At 47.4% G+C, this 25,782-nt stretch overlaps 1 protein-coding gene across 2 annotated transcripts in view; it reads right to left on the minus strand.

The window, feature by feature from the left end:
* Nucleotides 1-25,782, minus strand: part of TRAPPC10 (trafficking protein particle complex subunit 10) — an 84,659-nt gene that overhangs the window by 45,977 nt on the left and 12,900 nt on the right. Inside the window, exons 2-4 of one of the 2 annotated variants that reach the window (XM_074324482.1) lie at nucleotides 16,379-16,460; nucleotides 11,774-11,909; nucleotides 248-444 (exon numbers count right to left, since the gene is read on the minus strand). In XM_074324482.1, the coding sequence (XP_074180583.1) occupies nucleotides 248-444; nucleotides 11,774-11,909; nucleotides 16,379-16,460 (415 nt within the window). Of the gene's footprint in view, nucleotides 1-247; nucleotides 445-11,773; nucleotides 11,910-16,378; nucleotides 16,461-25,782 lie in introns of those variants that run through there. The other variant, XM_074324484.1, reaches the window with a different exon arrangement.

The following is a 25,782-nucleotide window of genomic DNA, read 5'->3' on the forward strand; positions in this document are numbered from 1 at the left end:
CACCCCTTACCCATCTTCAGAAAGGGGACCCAGTGTGCGGCCACTCCCACGGTCACTGACCCACAGGACCTCTCCCGGGCAGGGCACTGCACAGACCAGGACCTCCGTGCCGGAACGGCCTGGTCCTCTCTTCAGTGCCCCATCACGTGCTCAAGTGGCAGCCATATGAGTCGCTGACTACCCAGAGGCCAGTAATCTGTCCCATCCAGACAGCAGCCCAAGGAGATAAAATTAAAGATGCACTTACCTGTCACTCTGTTTATTACAAAAATCATTTCTTATTTTGTCCACAATAGAAGTTCGGGGCAGGATGTTGGTTTTGTTTTTTTTCTTGGCATCATTTTCAACGACCACTATTAGCCAGTCCACAGAGCTATGAGCTTTCAGAATATTTTGCCACTTGGTAAGGTCGTCTTTGACTGTAGCTTTATACACTTCAGTGTCCTAAAAATAAATAAGTCACTGTGAAAGCAAGTTAATCAATCCCTTCGTTATACGGCAAACTGTGTCTAATCACAGGGAACACAGCGGTGTCCGGCTTGGGGATGGGGACGCTCCAGGGGACGTCCCGCACCGAGCCACGGCCACAGGCACTCTGGGCAGGCTCAGCGCCACCCCACGGGGCACAGTACCCCCGAAGCCCTTCCAGGGTCACAGAGGAAGACACTGAGTCAGGGAGCTCAGGAGTTTGTCGACAGTGACCCAGGCGGCTTGGTGAGTGGGACTTTAAAACCCAGGCCTGCGTGGGCAAAGGCGCCGCACCCAAGCCCCGCAGGAGTCTCAGCCAGGCGTGTGCCCTGCCGGGGGAGGAGGGGTGGCCTCCTAGAGTTGCAGGCTGCCTGGCAGCGCGGGGCCCAGGGCAGCCCCCCAGCTCTCTGAGCCCCAGAGCCACTCCAACCTCAATGCCACTCGTAGGCCACATCAGGGGCAAGGAAGCTTCAGATGCAAACCCAAGCAAAGAAGGCAAGTGAGGGCTTCCTGAAAGTTGTTCTGCTTCACGTGGATGGATCGACAGGGGAAACATCGTGGTCCTAAAGAGCAGGGCTGCTTCTGACTCTGAGCAGCCTGCCAAGAGGGCAGCACAGCCAGCCTCCCAGAGGCCGGGGAGTCCAGCCCCATCTCTTCGGGGAGAAGCAGGGAAACAAGCTTCCCTCGCTACCTGTTCCTCTGCTTACAAGGGCCCTTGGCTCTGTAAACCCACTTAGAAAACCACAGACCAAGATGCTGAAATCCTTTCAAAAGTAGGCACTTCAAAACCTTTGTCAACTATAATAGCTACAGCTTAAATATACACTTTCGCCTCTTTTACTGGAAGATTCCTTATTATCTTGGCCACATTCTGTATAGATTTTTCAGTCTCTCTGGAATAACACTCATGCAGACATACCAGATCAGACAATTAAGTTCACCAACTTGTTGCAACAATGTTGCTAACCTTTTTTGGTATCAGAAACTGGACAGTTAACCACGTTTACTATTTGGAAGTGGTGAAAAAGTTAGACAACCTGAACTTTTCGCCAACAATTTGTGGCTCTTGCATCACGACAATGCACCAGCTCACACGGCTCGGTCTGTGAGGGAGTTTTTAGCCAGTAAACAAATAACTGTATTGGAACGCCCTCCCTGATCACCTGATCTGGTCCCCAGTGACTTCTTTCTTTACCCGAAGATAAAGGAAATATGGAAAGGAAAACATTTGATGATATTCAGGACATCAAGGGTAATACGATGACAGCTCTGATGGCCATTCCAGAAAAAGAGTTCCAAAGTTGCTTTGAAGGGTGGACTAGGTGCTGATGTTGGTGTATAGCTTCCCAAGGGGAGCACTTCCAAGGTGACTGTAGTCATATTCAGCAATGGGGTGTGTAGCACGTTTTCTAGGATGAGTTCGCAAGCTTAATTATCCGACCTCGTATATGAATGCGACCGATCCACGAGCAAGTGAAACCTCAAATTCTGTACCCAGTCCTTCTTTTGGTTTAATTAATGAGTGAAAAGTTCCAAAATAACTTTCAGCCTAAATTTAAAAACTGTAGGTCCTCATTTAAATTAGAAGCAAATACAACCTGAAAAGATCTTTGGCTTAAAAATTACGAGGAAAAGCATCTTGCAAAACTCGATCTTCTGTGACTTGCTACCCTCACACTACACGCTGCATATTCCCCACAGACTGGCCGTTTTTAGGACTTGCAGTGCAGACTTCACAACGCTGGTGTTCTGTCGGAACCCTAAGAGCCCAAATGCATCATCACCCATCTGACGGTGAAACCAAAGGCCATGACCGGCAGCCACAGGCCCCAGCAGCTTCTATCGAAGGGCAGACCCAAACCACAAGGCTCCACTGGCCAAGCGGCCGTGAAGAGCCCCGAGCCCCAGGGCCTGTCTCCAGGCACCCTCCACCCGCCCCCTGCTCTCCGCACTGGGGAGGAGACAGCTGGTTCCGAGCCCTCTGCTCTGCGTGGGCCGTTTGCAGGGACTCAGAGGAGCTGTCGCTGAGGAGCAGGTAGGACAGAGCTCCCGGAGCTCTGGGGCAAAGCAGGAGCACAGTCTGACCCATCACAGGTGACAGTGAGCAAATGGGGACAGTCCTCGGTAGACTTGGTGGCTCTTCAGAAGAGGAGCCCAGGTGAGCCAGTGAGGTTAAGGGTCTCTCAGGAAAACAAAGCTAATGGAGGAAAAACCCATGAGCAGCGAGGGCAGGGAGGGCCCCTGTGCTGGGGGCGGGGAGGGCAGCTTTGCGGGCAGCAGCTGTGCCCAGGAATCACAGTCAAGCAGGGTGAGCAGGGCATCACGGAGCAAGATGTGGGACCCCACGTGAGACAATGAGGGACCAGGGCGGGGGTGGCACGGGGTGTCTGGGGCTAAGCAGGGCGGGGCTCCCTGTGGGTGAGCTGGCCTGGGGCTGTGGGCAGGGGGAGTGAGGAGCAGATGGTCCAGCAGAGCATCTGCCCAGAGCAGGGCGCACCGCGATGTGGGGGCAGGATGCGGGGACAGGAGGAAGCGTGCCTGCTGGCAGCGACTCTTCACATGAGCCAACATAAGGAGGATAGTGCCAGGCTTCCCGTGTCGGAGAAGGGAGGACAGCTGCATCAACCCTGTGGTTAGGACGGGAATGGGGTGTGTGTGTGTGTGTGTGTGTGTGTGTGTGCACACGAGTGTACATGCATACACATATAGCTACAGAAGGAAATACAGATGTGGGGGCATGTGTGGGTGACATACATGTGCATATACACATACGTGTGCTCTCCACCTCTATCCACTGAGAGGGCTCAACAGCAGAGAGCATGCGTGGCTCCAGATCTTGGTTTCTAAATATAATTTTCCACTAAAAGGCCCAGGGTTTTTTGGAGAAACAGCTGACCCCAGGGTTCAGGCTGAGAAAGGACAAGATGACCCTGAAACCCCTGTGTTAGGGAGTACTCAGAGAATGAGGACATTTCAGAAGGTCACAGAAGCCAAATCGGGGACAATCTGAGCATTACAATAAGTAATGACAGCAATGGATTATACTCCAAAAACTAGAAATCAATGAGTGCATTCTGCCATCTATCAATGAACAGACAAGAGGAAGTGACAGGGACCAGACTGACACACCACCTGAAACAATCTCCCCACTCCTATCCCCAAAAAGAAAACATGAATCAAGGGTTTCCAAGACCATGGACACCAGGCAGCGAAGGACAGTGAACCCCAGGACAGAAACAAGCGTGGCACCCCACGAGGGGCACAGCTGACTGCCTGGGGGTTTCCAAACCACAGTGCGGCGGGGGCTGAGGCAGAGCCGGGCAGACTCCCCGCGTGGAGGAGGCAGAGCTGAGGAGTCCTGGGAAGTGAAGGCAGTTGACTTCCCAGGAGGTCAGATTACCAGAGGGGAGGGCAGCATGATAGACCCTGGCCACGTGCAGAAGGCCCTCGAGAATTCGGCAGGGAACTGACCGGCACGTGCAGGTAGGCACTGCCCAGGGCGTGGAGAGAGCCATCAGACAAGACCAGACACCCCCCCGGGGGCCGGGAGCAGTACCTAATCTCACAGGCCAGACAGGAAAACTTCCTAATTCACAGGGCACTGGGTCCAGAACTCAGGAAGTAAGAAATCATTAGTCTGAAACTGGCCACTGCTCCGGACCCACCAAATCATAAAAGCAATTTCTAAAAGGATCAAACTTAGTAAGTAACTTGGTTAAACAAACCTCAAGAAAATTTCTAGGATCACAAAAATGCCAGCACCAAACAAGATAAAATTCACAATGTCTGGCATCCATTAAGAAAAACTCCCACTTGTATTACAGGGCCGCAATAATCAAAACAGCATGGTATTGGCAGAAAAAGACACATAGACCAATGGAATAGAATTGAGAACCCAGAAATAAAACCACATAAATATGGACAGATAATTTTTGACAAAGAAGCTAAAAACATACAATGGAGGAAAGACAGCCTCTTCGATAAATGGTGCTGGGAGAATTGGATAGCCACGTGCAAAAGAATGAAACTGGACTGCTATTTGTCACCATGTACCAAAGTTAATTCAAAATGGATCAAAGACTTAAGCATAAGACCTGACACAATACACTGCATAGAAGAAAGCATAGGTACTAAACTTATGGACCTTGGGTTCAAAGAGCATTTTATGAATTTGACTCCTAAGGCAATGGAAGTAAAAGCTAAAATAAACGAATGGGACTATATGAAACTTAAAAGCTTCTGCACAGCAAAAGAAACCATCGACAAAATAAAGAGGCCACCAACTGAAGGGGAGAAGATTTTTGCAAATAGTGCCTCCGATAAGGGGCTAATATCCAGAATATACAAGGAACTCATGCAACTCAACAACAAAAAAACAAACAACCCAATTGAAAAATGGGCAGAGGACTTGAAGAGACATTTCTCCAAAGAGGACATACAAATGGCAAATAGACATATGAAAAAATGCTCAACATCACTAATCATCAGAGAAATGCAAATCAAAACCACAATGAGATATCACCTCACCCCAGTCAGAATGGCTATCATCAACAAGACAAATAGTAACAAGGGTTGGAGAGGCTGTGGAGAAAAAGGAACCCTCATACACTGTTGGTGGGAATGCAGACTGGTGCAGCCACTATGGAAGGCGGTGTGGAGGTTCCTCAAAAAATTACGAATAGAATTACCATATGACCCAGCAATCCCTCTCCTGGGTATCTACCCAAAAAATCTGAAAACATTTATCCATAAAGACACGTGTGCTCCAATGTTCATTGCAGCTTTGTTTACAGTGGCCAAGACATGGAAACAACCAAAACGTCCTTCGATAGATGAATGGATAAAGAAGTTGTGGTATATATACACAATGGAATACTATTCGGCGGTAAGAAAAGATGATATAGGAACATTTGTGACAACATGGATGGATCTTGAGAGAGTAATGCTGAGCGAAATAAGTCAGACAGAAAAAGCAGAGAACCATGTGATTTCACTGATATGTGGTATATAAACCAAAAACAACAAAAGAACAAGACAAACAAATGAAAAACAGAAACTCATAGACACAGACAATAGTTTAGTGGTTACCAGAGGGTAAGGGGGGTGGGGGGTGGGAGATGAGGGTAAGGGGGATCAACTATATGGTGATTGAAGGAGAACTGACTCTGGGTGGTGAACACACAATGGGATTTGTAGATGATGTAATACAGAATTGTACACCTGAAATCTATGTAATTTTACTAACAACTGTCACCCCAATAAATTTAATTTAAAAAAAAATAGCTCACTATTTGTTGAAGTCAGGCATTTGACCTTTCCAGATTTAATTGATGATATTCATATTCTGTATAGCCTTCAGGATAAAATTCAATCTTTTTTGTTTGATGTGCAAAATCTTTTGTGAATCTTAACTACAGTATATCCTTTCCAGCTTCCTAAACTCCATCCATACAGCTTGCACTTCTCCATTGAACATACCTATGCTATTAAAATTTTTCTTTCTTTTGGCAAAAAAAAAAAAGAATATATGGTCCATAATAAGTAGAAAAATCAATCAGTAGAAATAGACTCAGGAAGGACACAGACAATAGAACTAGTAGACAAAGCCACTAACAGTTATTGTAACCACAGTTCATATGCTCAAGAAGGCAGAGGGAAGACTGGTGTCAGGCAGAAACGCGGAATCTGGTATGTTCAGGAGGAGGAGGAGGGGAGCACGCACACAGGACTCGTGAAGATGAAAACCGTGAAGCTGCCGAGACACACATTGCGTGGGAGTAAGAACAGATTAGATGCTGCAGAAGAAATGACCAGTTAACTCGAAGACATAGAAACAGAAATTACCCAAATGAAACACAGAGCAAATGACCGATAAAGCATCAGTGAGCTGTAGAACTTCAAGTAGCCAAATATACAAGGTAACTAGAGTACCCAGAGGAGAGGAGAAAAATGGGGGAACAGAAAAAATATCTGAAGAAATAATGACCAAAAATGTTAGATATTTGATGAAAATTATACATTTAGAAAGCCCAAAACAATCCAAGCACAGAAACATGAAAACTACAGCAAGGCATAGCATAATCAAACTGTCTAAAACCAGTGATAAAGAAAAAAAAATTCGTAAGCCGCCAAAAAGAAAAGACACTTTATGTACAAAGACCAAAAAAAATTTTCTCATGGGTAACCATGGAAATCAAGATAGTGGAGCAACATCTTTTAAGTGCTGAAAGAAAAAAAAAGAACTTTCCATCTAGAATTCTATAGCCAGCGAAACATTCTCCCAAAATAAAGGCAAAATAAAGACTTTCTTGGAGCTCGTCGCCAACAGCCTGCCCTACAAAGCGTAGAGGAAGTCCCTCGGGCAGAAGGACATGAACCCGATTGAAAATCTGGACGCACACAAAGGAATGGGGGGGGGCTGGAAAGGTAGCTGTGAGGGCGAATACCAAACCTGTTTCCTTCCTCTGCTCTCTCTGCAACACAACTGACTGCTGAAATCATAACAGCTCCACAACACCAAAGGCTGGGAGGCGGCCAGAAGCACACTGTGTGCCAGGTAGTACAAGGTGACTTGAAGGCAGGAAGTGACAAGTGACAGACGTGTACTATAAGCCCTAAAGCACCACAGCAGGTCCTCCAATAGTGTAGTTTTGTTCAACGCCATTAAGTTATGACACTGCCAAGGTGTCACAGGCACCTAACTCTTGTTTATACCCAGCAGCCTGCGGTCAGGCTGGTTCCTTAGGTGCCATTTCGCTGCAGTTCCACCAGCCTGAGAAGGATGGTAGGTGAGAACTAACTGCACTGAAATAAGACGGAGCTTTACTTTGAAATCTCAAATCCTAAACATTATCACCTTGCTCTAGGAAACTTAATAGGTAATAATCAAGACTAACCCAAACTGAGAAACAATAAAACCCTGAAACAACAACAAGAAAAACACAGGCCCCCTATTAGAAAATGCAATTGGAAGGAAAAAAAGAACACCTCGTTCAGAATGCCCAGGAAACTCTCTCTAGTAGCAACCCAGACACTTGGTGGGTAGCTGGTTTGCGCCCCCTGGTGTCCGCTGTCAGGTTTGAGGCTGGAGCAAGGCTGTGTGTGCTGGCAGACCGGGGCGGGCGGCCTTCGCAAAGGGCCACTTGAATTCCTCACAGAACGGTAGCTGGGCTCTAAAGCAAGCATCTTAAGAGGACTGGCAGAAGATATATAGTCTCAAAAGACAGTGTCCCTTCTCCCAGTCCGAGACCCACCCAGCTTCCACAAGTGGAAACGCAGACTTGGCCTCTCATGGAAGGATGTCCCGGCCATGCACAGAAGAGCGGAGAGACGGTGCACACTGGTCCAGCCATCTTTGGAAAATAAAATTTGTACAGCTAACAATCGGATTCTAAAACCCATATGGCAGAGAAAATGCATACTAGCCAAGAGCTGTATTTTAAAAGAACAGATATCAATACGTATTACAGAAGTCTAATAGTTATAAGTCTGACCCTCACACGGATCAGACAATGATCAGAACGGAAGTGTCCGGAATACTGGACACATTTGCAACAAGTGAGAAAAAGACAATTATGAAATGATGTTAGGCCAATTAGCAACCAATTTAGACTACAAAGGTAGGCCCCAAATCCTCACAGCTCCTACCATACACAAAAACTACTTGAAGCTGTACAGATCAAAATATAAAACACAAATTATAAAATTATTGAAAGAAAATATAGGAGAAAATCAGTTATCTTCAGACAGACAAGGCTTCCCCAAACATGATACACTCCTCAGAAACCATTTTTTAAATGACACATCTGATTCCATAAAAATTGCACTAATTACAAATACCTATGCACTAAATAATACATCAAACCACCTGTACAAAACAGAAACTACAGAAGATGCAAGAGAAACAGAAACACATCTATAAGGGACAGCTTTAACATACCGCCGTCAGTTAAAGATGGGACAAGGGGACAAAACACTAAGACTTAAATGGCCTAAGCAACATAACCAGTAAGATAGCTCTTACGAATACATACTTAACATTATAATCAGAAAACAGAGAAACTACATTCTCAAACACAAGGAGCATCCATAAAAACTGATCATTTATTAGGAGCAGCACTCGGGAGGGGACGGCTGATGCCAGGACAAGGCCGGCAGAGAAAAAAATAAGCTTCATAAAACAGAAATATTATAAACAACACTCTCTGATCATAATGCAATAAAATTAGAAATTTAAAAATGAAAAACTTTTGAACTTTCTGTAAATTAAAAGCTTTCTGTTAAACTACTGGATGAAAAGGGCAATATAATCAGAAAACAGAGAATTTCTGAAAAATAATGATAGAACACTGGGATATATTTAAGTTCACGTCTTCAAAGATATCAATAAAAATGTAAAAATGAAAATAAATGCATTCTCAAAAAAAACAAGAAAAAGAACAAAGGAAACTATAAGAAACAAAGGAAAGAAATAAGAAAAATGAAAGCAGAAATTAAATTAAATAGAAAACAGATGAACAGTACATCAGGTTAATGAATAAAAACCCTGATTCCCTGGGGGGAAGAAGCAACAAACTACTAGCTAACTTAACCAAGGAGGAAAAGGAGAACATACAAACACTCAAAGGAAGAAACAACAATGGGCAAACACCTATTGACACAGAGCGTATTTTAAGTCAAAAGAAGACCACACTCCTCAATGAAAATAAATCTTAAAACTTAACTGCAATATGTCATTTCTAAGAAAAATCGTTTTATCAAAATGTACAAATGGCTTAAACAGACCAATTTCCATGGGAGGGATACAGAAAGTGATCAAAGGAACCATCCTACGGGAAGTACCAGGCCCAGATGGTTTCACAAGAGAATGCCATCAAACCTCAGAGACCAGGGCTACATAAATTGTTTAAGAAATAGAAAATTAAGAAAACATTTCCAATTTCTTTTTATGAATCAAGTATAACATTGATACCCACACCAGATAAAGATAGCACAAAAAAAGTTATAGACCAATCACTTATGAATATAGATGCAAAATTCCTAAATAAAGTGGACACAAAACCACATTAAGAAAATAATACTTTGACCAAGTGGGATTTCTACCAGGAAAGCAAGTATGGCTCAATAAGAAACCCATTCATATAACTCAACATATTAGTAGATCTGAGCAGAAGAAATCATCTGATCATCTCCACTGAGTCTGAAAAAGACTTTAAAAACTTCAATGATGTATTCCTAATAAAACCCCGAGAGAACAGGGATGGCTGGCACTTCCTTCATACGCTCACAACTTCACCTGACTCGTGCAGCCAGCATCTTACCTAACGAGGAACCCACTGAAGTCAGGGACCCGCAAAGACGCCCACTATCCCCACTGCTATTTAATAATGTCTCACAACAGAGCACACAATCTGAGGCATGAGAAGAGGGAAGTCTTCTGATGACACGATAGGATATCTGGAAAACCCTAGTGGGGCATGGAGAATCCATGATAAAACCAACTCACACAATAAAAGAATTCGGCAAGGTTAACATGAAAAAATCAACAGCCTTCATCTACACACAAGACAACCAAGTAGGAGATACAATGGGAGACAGAGACCTCGTTTTACAATAGCAACAACGAAGTGAAATACTTAGAAGTAAATTGAACAAGAACTGTTTCGAATCTCCAGTGACGTATGAAACACACCTGACAGACACAGAAGCAGACCTCCCCCCACAGGGGAAAGACACCCGTCTGTGCTAGAAGATCTCAGCATCACGGCATGGATCTGCACGTGACGCTTTATCAATTTCCTGTGGTCCCAATAAAAATACCAAAAAGCTTCTGTTGGGAGCTAAGCAATTTGACACTGAAGTTTACATGGAAAAACGAATGGGCAAGAGCGCCTAGGAAAACACGGACAGGACGTGAAGCCTGCGGGAGGACGGCAGAGCAGCGCTTGGTGGGGTAGCGGATGCCAGGAGAAGGCGGCAGGGCTCAGAAACACTCAGACAGAGCACACGAGCCGGTGTGCATGACCCTCTCGCCACGTCTGGGACACCCTGACTGTAGCACACTACACAAAAACCAAGGCAGGCGCTTTCCTGGAGGATTCTGGCTGCTACCCTTGGGGCGGGGTGCTTGCAAGCCTTCTACGGGCTGGGGGCTGGGTGGGGACAGAAGGAGGCCCCCTGGGGGTGGCTTATTAGTCCAGAGGGGAAAACAGGGCTGCAGCATGGAGAAACCAGCATGGAGAAGCAACTCTAACAGCACCACTGAGGGACTGGACAGAGATGTTACCAGGCCCGGGGCGGCCCTCGCCAGGCCTGCCCGAGGTGGGCCCCTGGCTGCACCAGGACAGGTTCCCACCCCCGTGATGAGAACGCCTCCCGGGCCTGAACCGCTCCCACAGACACGACGGCTGTGCTGCCACCTGCCCGCCCTCTGGGAGTCTGGGACTTGGGGACGTGCCGAGGAGAGGTGCCGGGGGACCAGCCCCATCACTGATGAGCTCCCTGCAGACGACCCCTCACACATGCTGTCACACGCCTTGCTGGGCAGAGGGAAAAGGTGCCCGGGGTGAAGCCCAGGGAAACCAGGCGTGAGCTCGGAGTCCTTTCTCAAACTAGAAACGCTCCTTCTGCTTCCTCAGATTCAGGCTGCATTCTCACAATAGGCAACGACTTACAGATGCTGAGTATTGTTAATTGTCTGTCTGCTTAGAGTCAAAATGGACAGGAAGAAATGACCCGCAGAATTTTCTGTTGGTACCTGACAGATGAACTGTGTCGAGAATGAGAAGAGTCTGTCTGGATTTGTGAACACACACATGCAGGGAGCGAGGAAAGGCCACATGCCCAGGGCAGCAGCTTCACTCGCCGGCGGGCCAGTCACGAGGCCCCTACAATGCAGGTCATGGTGAGGAGGAGAGCAGGCCGCGCCCGCAGGTCCACAGCCCAGTGAGTCAAACGAGGGTGATGGGTAACTGCCGTGCTGCTGGGCACACGGGCTCAGAAAAACGGAGCTAAAGACAACCGATGCCAGTGGCTGCTGGGGTGCAGAGACCCAGGTCCCAACCAGTCGGAACCCCAGGAGGAAGCCTTATCGGGGGCCCGCCGCCAGTGCCACACACCGGCCCAGGGCAGAATATGCGACAAAGCCATACGTTCGGCTGAGGAACGGAGGAAAGAGGAGAAAACCCAAGTAAAGTGCATCAAAAAGTCCATCTGAAAACGTAGTTGTCTTAACAAACCCTAGGCCAGTGAGTTCTTAGCTCTATTCCGAGACATGCCGACGTAACTGCCCCTAAATGGTACTTACGCAGCATTCTGTCCAATAAATATGCAGGAAGGGGAACGTAAGCAGAGCTTTGTTTCCTTCCTTGGGCAGCAGTTCCTCTTTGAATTGAACAAAGTTGGATTCTAGGTGAATCATCTTTGGAGCCCGCCCGTAGGACCTATAAACAATTTTAAAAAGTCACTGAGAAAAGCAACTACAGAACGTTCAGCAGAAAGAGGGAAAGAAAAAAGGAAAAAAAAAGAAAAAAGCAACAATAATTTAATCATTTCCATGAGTTCAGAAGTACAAATAGAATATTAACCCTGAATCATAACTGTAATAGCCTGTCCAGAAAGATTCTATAAATTACTTATAAACATAGTTCACATTTACATGTCAAAGCTGCCCCCATAAAATCTTTCATTTTACTCAATGATATCTGCACAGTAATATTCTCTCTAACCAGGGCAATTTGCAACAATCCAGACTTCTGAGAAAAATGGACCATACTTGGGGTGTCACTCAATCTGGAAGTCACTATAAAAGCAGTTTACCAGATGACAAAAGCGCAGTTTGAAACTACGAAAGCTGTAAAGTGCACTAACACTTTTGTGACACCCTGTATTATCCAGAAAGGGGGTTGTCTGGTGAAAGGGAACAGGTTTCTGTTCGCGGCACAAATAAAACAGTGGTAACACCCCCCTTTCCTCAACCCCAGGGGAAACCACACAGAGAAGTCCCACAAGCTACAAACATCCCATCCAAGGCTATCAGAGGGTACGGATGCAATTCTGCTATACTTCTAAAAATAAATCACGCCCCACGTGTCTTTTCTCCACACCTTTATTTCCCACCTCTAGTGGCTGTGTCTCCATGTCAGGAGTGTCCGTGTTTGTCGAGCTGACATCAGCCTTGTTGCGCACGAGCGTGCTCAGGCCTGAGCTTGTCTCTGTCCTACTGGCAGGCTCCTACTTTTCCTGCCCTTCATGACATTAATCACGGTTCCTTTTTCCCTCCTTTTCCTCTGCTGGTTGGAAAGTTTAATCATCTATTTCTATTCTGAGGTTGGTTACACTTTTATTTTTATATGCACAAACTTCAATTTTATTTCAAAGTCTAAAGTAAATGTGTATCCTCCCTGAATAAGACAAGAAAGACAGTATACTTTCTTCTCTCTGCTTTCTTCCACACATCTGGGATTTCAGATTTTTTTCATTTTTAAAAGGATTGATTCCTTAACTTCCACAAAATGTTGCGTATGACTTGTTTGCTGGCAGCTGCTTCTTTCGTCTTGTGAACTCTGGTTTCGTTTTTCTTCTTGAGATACATCCTTTCATTATTATTTCAGACACGGTGGTGAGGTGTCTGATCACGTGTCTAAGAAAGTTATTCAACTGTCTCCATGCCGTGGCAAGCAGTAAACAGAATATTCGAATGTGGCTTTGTGCAGCCAGAAGTGACAGGTCAGGGTCCCCGCCCGTCCTGGGCCCCAGCTGGCCATCCCCCACCCCCCAGGGGAACAAGGTCTCCCAGCTCCCTCTCGGTCAGCCCCCCAAGGAAGGCTCTGATACAGTCTTCCCACTCGTGCGAGTCTTTTCCCTTAGTACTCTGAGACTCTTCCTGAATATTCTATTTTATGCTGCATTTTAAATGTTGTGAGAGACTGCTAATTTGATATTCCTTGTCTCTGTTTTCTCAGCACGGCTTTCTGTTTGCTGTTTTGCTGTATTCCGCTAGACCCCAGCAGGCTCCTGTGAGCTCTGATTCACTTCTGGGAAAATCTTGACATTGGTTCTTCAAATACTGCCTGTCTTCCAGTCTCTCTGTTCCCTCCTGGAAACGGCCATTAGAGGGCTCCTGACACTTCTGGGTCTACCCTCCACACCTCAGCTTTTTTTCCATGCTCTCCACCTCCAGCTCGTAGCATTAAACTCCAGCAGCTCATGGCTCAGTCTTCCAACTCACTACTTTGCTCCTCAGCTACGCAGCTGTTCACTGCACCGACTGAAGTTTCTGCCTCAACTATTTTTTATCACCAAGATCTAATCAGTTCACTTTAAATTTTTATCCAAGTAATAGTTTTCACAAACACGCATTCCACAAGCAGGTGCGTACCCCACCCTTCTCCACCTCCCCACATATTGGTCCCCTACAGCTACTGTAACAATTTCCACAAACCCTGGAGTTTAAAACCACATTCTCTTACAGCTCCAGGGCCCAAGATTGAAGCCCCGGTGTCGGCAGGGCGGCGCGGCCCCGCTCGCTCCTTGCCTCTCCCACCCTCTGAGCCTTGGTGGTGGACACATCACTCCAACCTCTGCCTCCCCCCTCACGTGTCTTCTTTCCTGTGTCATCCAAGGACACGTCATTGCACGTAGGCCCACCCCAATCCAGGAGGACCTCATCCTGGGAGCCCTAACTTGCTGGATCTGCAAAGACCTCTATTCCAGATGAGGTCCCATTCCCAGGTTCCAGACGGGCCTACCCTTTGGAGGCCACAATTCAGCCCACAGCATCTCCCCAAGTGCTTTAATTTCAGACACGCTCTCCCACTGTCTGTGATGGCAGATGCAGTCTGTCTGTCTGTCCATCCTGCTCTCCCGCCCCCTCCCGACAGCTGTCACGTTTAGACTGTCCCTAGTCCACGTTTCCCTTAGGATTACACGCAGGAGCTGCTCACTACAGGCCACGCAGCGCCCTCTGGTTACAGCAGCTTTCTGGCGTCACTTTTCTTCTTCACGGCACTTCTCATTTTCTTAGCTGTCAGTGTCACCATTTTTAAACCTTCCGAAGCTCTCCAACAGAACCGTAAGCTGTGTGCTACCCACACAGCCAGGTACCAGGCAATCGACCAGTCCCTTTCCTCGGTGACGTCGCTCAGGAGCCCACGTCCTCCTGCTCTAAGCAGGGATGCGTCTGTGTCCTAAATTCGATGAAGCACCTCCTCCGCATGTTTCCTGGAGAAGGGGGCGTGGTAGGTCTTAGATCCGGGGCCCTCCGCTCTCCCCTGAGAAGAATTCTCTGCTCTTGCCTGGGGAGCACGCATGTGGCACAGGGTCCTTGGACCTGAGCTGTACGCTATTCAGCTCGACCTGCTGGTTTCAGAACAGCACTTCTCCCTGCTTTCTGCAGTGCTCGCATCCAAGGCTCTAGAACTTCTCTGTCTCCAGAAAGAGCCCCCAGGTTCCCAAAGTGGCAGACAACAGCGGTCGCTTTCTCTCTCTCTCTCTCTCTCTCTCTCTCTCACGTGTGTACAGCACTAGGGGCCCTGTGTCTAACGGCTCCCTGCCATGACCTCGGCCACCACCCTCTGCAGCCTGGTCTTGCCCTCCCCTAAAGGCCCACAGTCCTGTCACCTGCCAGGAACGCGCCTGCTCCCTAGGAAGCCACACTGCAGGTGCACGGGCTCGGCTTTCTCTCCCGACTCCTCCATCTTTCCTGCTTCTACCACAAAGGTGCCCACATCTGTGCCACCCTCACCTCCACCCCCTTCCTCTGTCCTTGTGCATTTGGGCCTCTTTGGGCCTTTTTCTCATTTAGAGCTTTCAGGAAGGTGAAGGATGAATACAGACATTGAATCTCTGTAGCTTTTCTGTTTCACTTTTTTCCTCATAACCCCCTTTCTTGTTTCATGGCCACACTTGTTTTGCTTTTATCTTTCTGAATGTTTCAATAACGTATGCTTATTTGAAACCCTTTTCAATGACTCCATTCCTTCAGGCATTAACTTCCCTATTTGCTGCACTGTCTTCCCTTGCTCACAGCATTGGGCCGCCTCGAAGGTTGAGCGATTTTCTGTAAGAGAATTCTCTCTCTTTCTGTACACTATTTATATTAAACGTTAGTAATTAAATACATTCCTGTAACACAACCATCGGGCTCAAAAATGACCCGAGAGTCAACAGAGACCCTGAGTGAGTCAACCCCAGGAAACCACACTAATCCTCCTGTGGTACAAACTGGTGGTCAGAAAGGGACAGTGGCCAAGAACCAGAACTACTGAGCAGAAGTAACAACAGGACATTTTTTATCCACCTTGGCTAAAATCAGATTATCTGTATGAACAAATCAAAATCCAAATGTTTTCTAAAAGTAACACCTTACCACAAGTGAGTTTTCCAGTAAGACGATTCAGTCAATGACTCCCTCTGAACAAGTCACCGGACGGACACCACACACAGCAGGGCGCCTGGTAGCTGCCGGCGCTGGTCTCCTAACTCTTACCAAAGGGCTTTCTGTGACTTTCTCAGCCTCCAGAAAGCACGCGAAGCGAACGCAGGGTGCAGGGAGGTCTGGGACAGACCGCAGACCGAGGCCACGTCCTCGGCTTTACCGAGGGGCCTGAGTGAGTGGCGGCTCCTCGCACACGCCTGTCCTTCCTTGAAGACAGTCTGGTGAGCCTGAAGCGTCAGGTGGCACCGCCATAAAAGCAGGCCTGTGACACAAAGGAGCCGTCGTGTTCCTACCACCCTGTGTCTTGTTAAGGAAGTCACCATGTCCCTGAAGGAGTAAGGCTGAAGGTTGTGTGGGACGCCCTTCAGCTTCTCCACGTTCCACTGCAGAACTTCCGCCTTAACTGACCACTGGGCTTCCTCACAGAAACGGGGGAGGGGAAAGGAAGAGCAGCCAAGAAGCAAGCAAACATACCTTCTCCACTCCATAGGCTCTCTCGGGAGCTGCTGCGAAAGCGTCGGGTAGACAGAGGCGAATAAGTTCTGATCTCCAGCAGCTGCAACAGGAACAACGAGAAATCCAGTTGAGACAGTTTTAGGTAAATCGAGGCAAAATGGGCTCTACATGTTATTAAATTGCTAATTTTAGACAATTTTATATGTAGTAAAACGGTATCAGGAAACAAGATTGTCTCTTAAGGGCCGTCCCGGTGGCTCAGGCGGTTGGAGCTCCGTGCTCCTAACTCCAAAGGCTGCCGGGTCGATTCCCACAGGGGCCAGTGGGCTCTCAACCACAAGGTTGCCGGTTCGATTCCTTGAGTCCCGCAAGGGATGGTGGGCAGCACCCCCTGCAACTAAGATTGAACACGGCACCTTGAGCTGAGCTCCCTGATGGCTCAGTTGGTTGGAGTGCGGGCTCTCAACCACAAGGTGGTCAGTTCAATTCCTCGACTCCCACAAGGGATGGTGGGCTGTGCCCCCTGCAACTAGCAACGGCAACTGGACCTGGAGCTGAGCTGCACTCTCCACAACTAAGACTGAAAGGACAACAACTTGACTTGGAAAAAAGTCCTAGAAGTTCACATTGTTCCCCAATAAAGTCCTGTTCCCCGTCCCCAATAAAATCTTTAAAAAAAAATTAAAAAAAAAAAAAAAAAGATTGTCTCTTAAATAACTGGTCTCTACAAAACCTGGCACTTAGCATACTTGATCTAACTTGACCCTCAGGACACCTCCATGAGGCAGGTGTGATTTCCCCACAAGGAGAATGAGGGGTAAGGGAAGTGGGAGAGATGGCACCGGCTCACCCCACCCGCTTTGTCCCTGAGTCTGCTCCACAGCCACTGTTTTCTTCAACTTCAAGGGCACAGCCAGAAAATTCGAGGCAGAAAAGGAAACGCGGAGAAGTGCCCGTGAACTTCTTCACCAAAACAAACTTAATATGCATGCAAATGCCGATAGGAGCTAACATTCACGGGACACTCTCTGCGCACATACCACGCAATACCACACAAAACACCTGCCAAGCAGCGTCGCGCTCAGCCCTCACAGCGGCGCCTAGGACGCAAGGACGACACCACCCACTTCAGAGAAGGAAGGTGAGGCCTGAGAGTCAAGGTGCTGAGAGCGCACAGCCAGCGAGCGAGTCCACGTGTGTCTGACTCGACACTGCACACTTAGCTCTTTCGTGGTCGCTTTAGCAGAACTGAAAACTCCATTTAGCTGTCATGAAATGCTGGTATAACCGTATTATCCTTAAACTACAAAGAACCTTTTTAATACAGGTGACTCAAATTCTTATATTCAGAGGATCCTCTAACTTTATGCAAAATCATTTTCCAAATTGCTTTTCTATTGATCTTAAAAAAAGCATTGGGAATTCACCTGGGCCCTTAACACATTTGTTTATCTTGCTATCATGAACTAAAAGAAACAAACACAAACCGCCTCCAAACCCCGTAACAATATAACAGCAGCCAGCCACTGCAGAGAGCAAGGAGGTCTCTGGGCGGCTGAGTGGTGGCAATGGGCGGTGGGGCTGGGGACACAGACGCTGACGGCCTGGCCACCTGGCTCCCATCTCAACCCAAGAGCTTGGGGGACCATTTACCCTTCTTAGGCCTCAAGGACCAGCTGTGAAATGGGGAGATAAGAATACCTCCCCAGCAGGGCTGTGTGAGGGTTAAATGAGTCAACACAAATAAATAACCTTGAACAAGGCCTAACACCAGGTAAATACTTCATAAGGCTACTGTTACATTGTTTGCCCAAATGAAAACAATGTTTATGTTTTAACTTATTTTCCATCCTGTTCATTTATTCGGTAGTCATCTTAGAAATCATTAAAATAAGAAAGTCTTTAGTTAGCTTAGATTTCTTATCTGTGACTACCAATTTCTGTTGCCTCTTTAAAAGGTTCCAAGATTAATAGAAACCACTACCCTTGATGACTCTCTTATTTATATCGCAAGAAAGAGAGAAGGTAGCTTATCATTAGGGCTACCATATAATTAATCACCCAAACATTTGAGAATGAGAAGGTTAATATTAATCAACAAAATAGATTTACCATGAAGAGAATTACACCTTATGAGTGTGTGCAGTTGCATTTTTCCCCTATTGTTTTCTAGATAGCCAAAAATATGGTACTTTCTCTCAGATACAATATCATTTCTTTACAAGTTTATTAATCACGATGGTTAGAAAAAGATCAAATAGGAAAACTGTAGAATATAACAATGAAATTCTTTCAGTGATTTAAAAAAACTGTTTTGGTGTATGTTATATAACATTATAATTTATTGAGTGATGAATCTGGTTATTAAATACTAATCGTTATAAAAGTGTGACCATAATAGTTTTGGATAAAGAGACTCTGTGTACAAACCTAGGACTCTCAGGAGAATTATAACTACCGTAGAAAAGAGATCTGAATCACATGTCACACCTGGGCAGCTAGGAATTTAAGTTCGCGTTAAAGATTATGCATAAAAAATAACTCCATGTGAATTTTTTCCACCAAGAGGAATTTCATTTTCCATTAAAAATAATTTGAAACTGGGGGAAAAACATCACTACCCTTGGCTTTCTCCTTTCACTTGGTTCGCCATAGTCTCACATAAACGCCCAATTAACACATGTACACAGAGTAAGCAAATGGAAATGCCTGTACCCGTAAGCTATCTCCCACAGGAAACCCAGTTATACAGTAAAGCCTGTCTACTGGAGACTACATGGTAACAATTTTTCTTACATTCTATCATGGAATAAATCTTCAATTTGTGTCCAAAAATGTAATTTAAAAATATTACAGGTTAATTAGCACATCTCTCAGGGCAAAGATGTCATCTGACAATAACTGGGGAGTTAACATGTTATGAATTGTGCCCCGCCCACCCCATCCCCAAATTCACATGTTAAACCGTATTTGGAGAGAAAGCCTGGAAGGCAGTGATTAAGTCACAACAGGTCTGTAGGGTGGACCCTGACCCAACCTGCCCGGTGTCCTTGTATAGAGAGAAAGTGTGGGCACACTGAGACCCCAGGGGGGTGACAAGGCCCTGTGAGGACCCAGCAATAAGGCAGCCCTCCGCGTGCCAAGGCGGGAGCCCTCCGTCCGAAGCAACCCTGGCCACATGTTGAGCTTGGACTTCCAGCCACCAGAACTGTGAGAAAATAAGTTTCTGCTGTTTAAGCCGCCCGGTGTGTGGTATTTTCTTATGACAGCCCTGCAAACTAATAAGTTCCCTAATTTACCTCTGAAGGTCAATTCTTTTCACCTGCTGAAGCTCTGCACTGATTGAACAAGAATGAAGAAAAGCCACCATGATTTTCTCAGAATACATAGCTATTATTAATTATAATACTCTTAAATCTTTCTACCAAGTGTCATAAAAATTAGAAATGCCTTTGAAAATGGGCTATCCAGAGCCAGAGCATGTAGCAAAGACAGGAAAGGGCTTAGGTGTATGTGGGGACAGAGCCCCAGAAAGTAGTTTACAGGCTCTCGGCCTCACGTGGAGGGGTGCTGGCTCGGGTGGTGGGTGGCCGTCGGCTGTGGCTGGTTGGCCGTCGGCTGTGGCCGGTTGGCCGATTGGCCGCTGGTATAACTGCTGCAGCTACAAAGGAGAGCCGAGGAGTCGAGCAGAGCCGAAGAGAGCAGAAGAGGAGGGCCGAGAGAGAGGAACAGAGTCGAGGAGAGCGGAGGAGTCGTCGGTCGGTCGGTTGGCGGAAAAGCGGACGGCAGGTCGCGCGTAAGGTGGGCCCAGCCTCCAGTGAGACCATAGTGGTATGACTCCCCTACCTGTGGCTCCGTGGGTGTTCCTTTTCGGCCTCACCATGTCCTGCGTTCTTGTGTGGGGAGCGGGACCAGAGACCCCGCAGGCCACCCCGCCCGACAAATGGCGGACAGAGCAGGGTCTCCCGCACGACAGTGTAAAACCCCAAAAGAATGAAATCTCAGCTTATATGACAGGTAATTAAGTTAACATCGTAGACTTGTAGCTTCCCAAAATAGCCCAACCACTAAGTAGAAAGTCATTAGAGCTCTGAGGTCTGAACCGTAAGACAGAGCAACAACTTCCAGGCTGTTTTTAGCTTAATCCCCAGGGCAACAGCCGCAGGAGAAACACCAGCAAGGATTCAATGGTTAGAAAATAGCTGCTGAAGGCAAAAAGAGGCTTAAGATCGACGAGCCCACGTTCAGAGAACGCCGTTCAGAAAACTGCTGTCTATTTTTCTGACTCAGGCTTTTACAAGAGTCAACTCAGACTATTACAAACACTAAGATCTTTTTGCGGGGGGGGGGGGGCGGGGGGGCGGGGCAGGAAGCGGGAGACTTATCCAAATAGTTAATTAATGAGAGTACCTCAAAGCGCACTTCCATGACCACAGACGTCCCTCCCTGTACACGTGGTCTACAAACATGCTACCGGTTCTCACCACAAACCACGACACACAGAGACGTGAGGACACCGCGGCCCCGGACCCACAGGCAGCTGCGGGGCACGGGACCATCTGGGGCGTCCCCTGCCTCTCTGAGGATCGGTGCCTGGCAGGAGGGTGGCCGAGCAGGCGGCACAGCAGGCACTGCACTGTGACTGGCGCTTCAGGGACGGCCACCTGGCTCTGAAGGGAGGGACGTGGGCACTGTGTGTGCAGCACCTGCCCCGCGGCTGAGGACGGCCCAGCTCGGACACCCCTCAAGAAAGGCAGGCAGCGCCCAGTGTTTCTGATGATATGAACCTGTGCCCTTATTTACGCTGGTTGTAAACGGCTTTTGTCACATGCAGTCAGACGACTGTCACAGGCCTTCACTGTTTCCTGAATTATTACTGCACACGCTGGGATTTTTACAAGCATGTAGCCATGTCTTAATCGCGCAATTTACATTTTTTTATGTTAAAAGCAAGTAAGTTACACTCAAAACTAATATAAAATAATACTGAATGTCAACTGTAATTGAAAAATAAAAAACTTAAAAAGCAGATAAGAACTAACTAAACATGGGAAAAAATAATTTAAAAAGATGATTTCAGTGATTTAAGCATAAATGGGTCATATTTCAATGAACTGCTTAACATTTCCTTAAAAATCTTTAAAACAGAAGGACTTGGGAACTAAATTATAGAGCAAATAATCAATAACTTATATCAGTATTAAAAAGACACTAACACTTTTCCAATTTACAAAACAGAAATAACTACAGATACAGTTGTATCATTTAGCTATCCTGTCTCCAACAATGAGACAATAAGCAACTCTAGTCCTCAAAGAAGTCAATTATCACTGAAAATAGACACCTGCAGGCGCCGCCATCTACTGAGACCCAGGGCGCTGTCACCAGGAGAGTCCGACCCGAGCTGAGTGAAGGACCTGACAGATAGAGATGCGCTGCTGCTGCAAGAGCCACGTGAGCAGGCGTCACAGCTGTCGTCAGCCACACGGCATTTGTCTTACTAAGAGCCAGGGAAGCGTCACTCCCAATCATTTTATGCGCTAACCTTTCATTCTAGGGCCCACCAGGACTGTAAAGTCGGTTCCTTAGTGTCAAAGCATTTTAAAATTCAGATTCTGAATTCTTAACAGTCATTGCAGCCAGAACAGAATGGATAATATGCAGAGGACTCGAGGACGTCCTGCTCTGTGTGAAAATGCGCAGACAAGACCTGCAGCCAGGACCGCGCTGCTGAAATTCTGTCCACACCAGCCCCCCAAAGGGTGTTCCCTCTGCACTTCCGGGATACAGGCCAACTACACTAAAGGCACATATTCTCTTTCCCCTAAGAGAACACGTTTGCTACCTGTGATGAAAAAGTACATGTACTGTTGTTAGTGTTCCTCTAGTGTCTACGCAGGAACTTTAAAAAGATTCGAGGGCTCAGCTATGACATAAGATTGAACCTGGCACAACACAATCCACAGCAACAGTAGCGTAAACTACCAAGTGTGGTTTCAATGCTCGAGTTATAAATTATGCCTCGGGGAAACGGAAGTACCCTCAGTTGAGACGGACAGCGTTTTCATACTTGCAAAATCATTACTTCCTATGACTTTTTTTCCCCAGACATGTGCTAAGGGCATTCAGAAATTTCTATACTCATCCTGCTCCCAGAATCTGTGACTAGGTTACATTACCCAGCAAAGGAGAACTGAGGCTGCAGGTGGACTAAGGTTGCTGCTCATCAGCTGACCTTAAATAAAGAGATTCTTCTGGATCATCAGATGGGCCCACTGTCCTCACAAGGGTCCTACAGTGGGGAAGCGGGAGGCTGAAGAGCCAGAACCAAAGAGACGGCACCACCAAGACGACTGAACTGGTCACTGCTGGTTTTAAAGATGGAGGAGGAGCCACAAGCCAAGGAAAGTGGGCGCCTCTAGAAGCCGGAAAAGGCAGGAAACAGATTCTCCCCAGAGGCCGCAGGGGGAACCAGCCCTGCTGACACCCAGATTTCAGCCCAAGGAGACCCACCCCAGACTCCGACCCTGAGAACGCTAAGAGAAGACGTTTGTGCTGTGTTAAGGCACTAAATCTGTGTAACTGGTTACAGCGGCCCCAGGAACTAAAAACTATGAGAAGTATATGAAAGACTTCAAGGGGAAAAATAAAAGCACTTAAGTTGCAATCTCTGCAATAGCTGTGATTTGATGATACAGGAGGGCTTCCGAAGCTCCAGAGGGTTAGGCCCCAGCTGAGCGCCGACGGGAGTCCAGAGGGGCCACCTGTGTACTGTGCATACCCGATAGCACGTGGACGGGCACGCCGGAGCATGGCACTGTCACCCTGAACCCCGACACCAGCCCAAGGGAAGAGCCGCTCCACACGTGGGAACCGAGGCACCAGACCGCCCCTGCCTGGCCCGAGGTGGGCGGCTCCTGAGCTGGGAGCCGGGACAGACGCACCCAGCAGCGGGCTGCAGGCTGCGGGCTGGGCAGGGGGCTCCGGGCTCGGCAGCTTCTGCATTTCTCACTTTTACGGTTTGCTGTTACCCTGCAGTGGCTGTGGTGACACCGCTCAGCTGAAAATACAGGCTCCAGAAGCCCCTCCACCAGCAGAGTGACATTTCTGTCATCTGCTGTCCACGGTAACCAATCCTTACACACACAGAGCTGTGAAGGTCTTAACACAAAAGTATAAAGGAAACTGTACCCAGGAGAAGCGGCAGAGAAACAGAATGTTCGGCCAACTGGCAGCTGACGTACAGCTTTCCTCATACTGACACCAGGTATTTTCAAGATCAGTATTTTTACTTGGAAACTTATACTGGGTAAAAGACCTTAAACAAAGGTTTCAAACATTTGTTGATGCTCTCACACGGCATGATTTTTCTTCACAATCTTTAGTATAATCTCAGTTAAAGGGCAATCGTAACTCGTCCAATTCGACACATGTCACATTTCATCGTGAATTGTTGAAGACTTCCGGATTACCTTAGCCTGGCAACAAGAAGGCTGCCTCCAGCTACTGTATCTGCTGGGCAGTGTCTTCCTTGAAAAGGGTCCAACTTACCCCGTGGGGCTCCACAGGCTGCCCAGAGTAACGGGTGGGAAGACGAGGGGGGTGGACTGCAGCTCAACTCAGACGCGAGCTCTGGTAAGAGGAACTTGGATTTGGAGGCCGGTCTCCCACATCTGAGGACCACCTACGAGGTCTGGAGACTGCAGAGTGGGGTGGCTGCCCGAGGACGACCTAGTTCAAGGCCCTCTCAAGCAAGAAGAGCTGTGATTCCACTTCTGAAGAAAAAAGTCAAGGGGAATAATAATTTTTCTAACTTTTGCTTTATAGAAAACTTGGCAGAAAGGGCCGTTCTTTCAGCAAGCCGCACTCCTGCTTCGGGCGGCAGCTCACTCCTATTTGAAGCACGTTGAGAAGAGAGCACTATCTGTAACCCTACGACTGCACGTGCTTGCCCACAGAGCAGACAGTAATTTCTCAACAGAAACAGATTTGGCAGAACAGACTTTCAAATGGACGATAAAAATGGCCAAGGTCACAAACTGGGAAGTCATTTCAGCCTGTTCAATGATGCGTAAAGCAGTATTTGCTATAATTTATGCCTAACGTCAATGCAGTAATAAAAATTAATTAATGCTTCAAGCTGGCAGCTTTTTCATGGGGAAAACTAAACAAATGCACACTCCCAGACTAGGGAAACCTCCCGGACTAGGGAAACCTCCCGGCACTTTTCCGTGGGGGTTGGGGTGGGGAGTGAAGGTTCATGAGAGAACAAGAGAAATCCAGCTGTTGTCCAGACTACAGGAGCAGAAAACCAGGCTAGTCAGTCTGTGCCCTAAAATGACCAGGCAACTGATCCCCATTTCTACCCACAAACATTGCCCTCCCTTTACTGGGAGGCACGCATTTGAGAAGAAAGCAATGAACCCTCCCACAGCTCTGCACCGCAGACGCCGAATTTAAAGAAAAGCAACTCCTCCCGAGGTCATGATGGGATCGCCTTCACTTGGCCGTCACTTTTGGGCTTGAAAAAGTGTGACTTGAAACCACAACTCGGTATATCCTGCCATTTCGTCACTGGCTTTCTTTCACGGCATGCCTACTCACGTGGCCTCCTGACCCTTCTGTGACACGCTGTGACATGCGCGCTTCCCACTCTGCTCTGCCCACTCTCCCCTCTCCCAGTCTGTAGTTACCAGCCCTGGGAGGTGTGATCAGTGGGGGGAAGGACACATTTTCTTAGTGTTCAGCAAGCTCTGTGCTGTGGGAGTCTGCAGAGGAGGAGCTACAGCCCACACACAGACTGGCCACAAGGTTCTAAGTCCCCAAGTCTTTTTCTTTTTCAACAGGGAAGATGATTAGCACACATGCCAAGTGTTAAGGGGTCTGAACAACACGTGGAACCAGAGGGAGAAGTCAGCTTCCCTAGCACTCAGAGACCAAACTAGACTTAAAATCGGAGAGTTTAAACAGAAAAAGAAAGATTGGATAAATGCATCTAAATGTAAGAATACTGAAGAATGAGCCTCTAAACGTTTGTATATTTTTAAATAAAATAAATATATAGGACGATTGTAGCAGTTTGAACCCTAGCATTTGCAAGTTCAAGAAGAGACCCTGAGGGCTCCAGGCCAGCCCCTGCCGGGGGCTGGGGGGCGTTGCCCAGAAGGCTCCCAGACTGCCCTGCCCCCACATTTCATTTCCCTTCACCTCCTTCAAGTCTAGGTTCAAAGATCACTTTCTCCACCAGGCGAGGCAGGGCGGGGCGCACCATCACGGAGAGGAATTCCGCAGCACGCAGCGCAGTGACAGCCCAGCAGCCCTGCAGGCCTCTACCCCAACAGGTACAGCGGCGGACGGAAAGGCCGACATGCTGACACGGGCGTCTGGGACAGTGGGCCGCAGACCAGCCACCTAAAGGAATG

Source organism: Rhinolophus sinicus, linkage group LG01 (assembly GCF_036562045.2).
Source record: "Rhinolophus sinicus isolate RSC01 linkage group LG01, ASM3656204v1, whole genome shotgun sequence".
Lineage (NCBI taxonomy): Eukaryota > Metazoa > Chordata > Mammalia > Chiroptera > Rhinolophidae > Rhinolophus > Rhinolophus sinicus.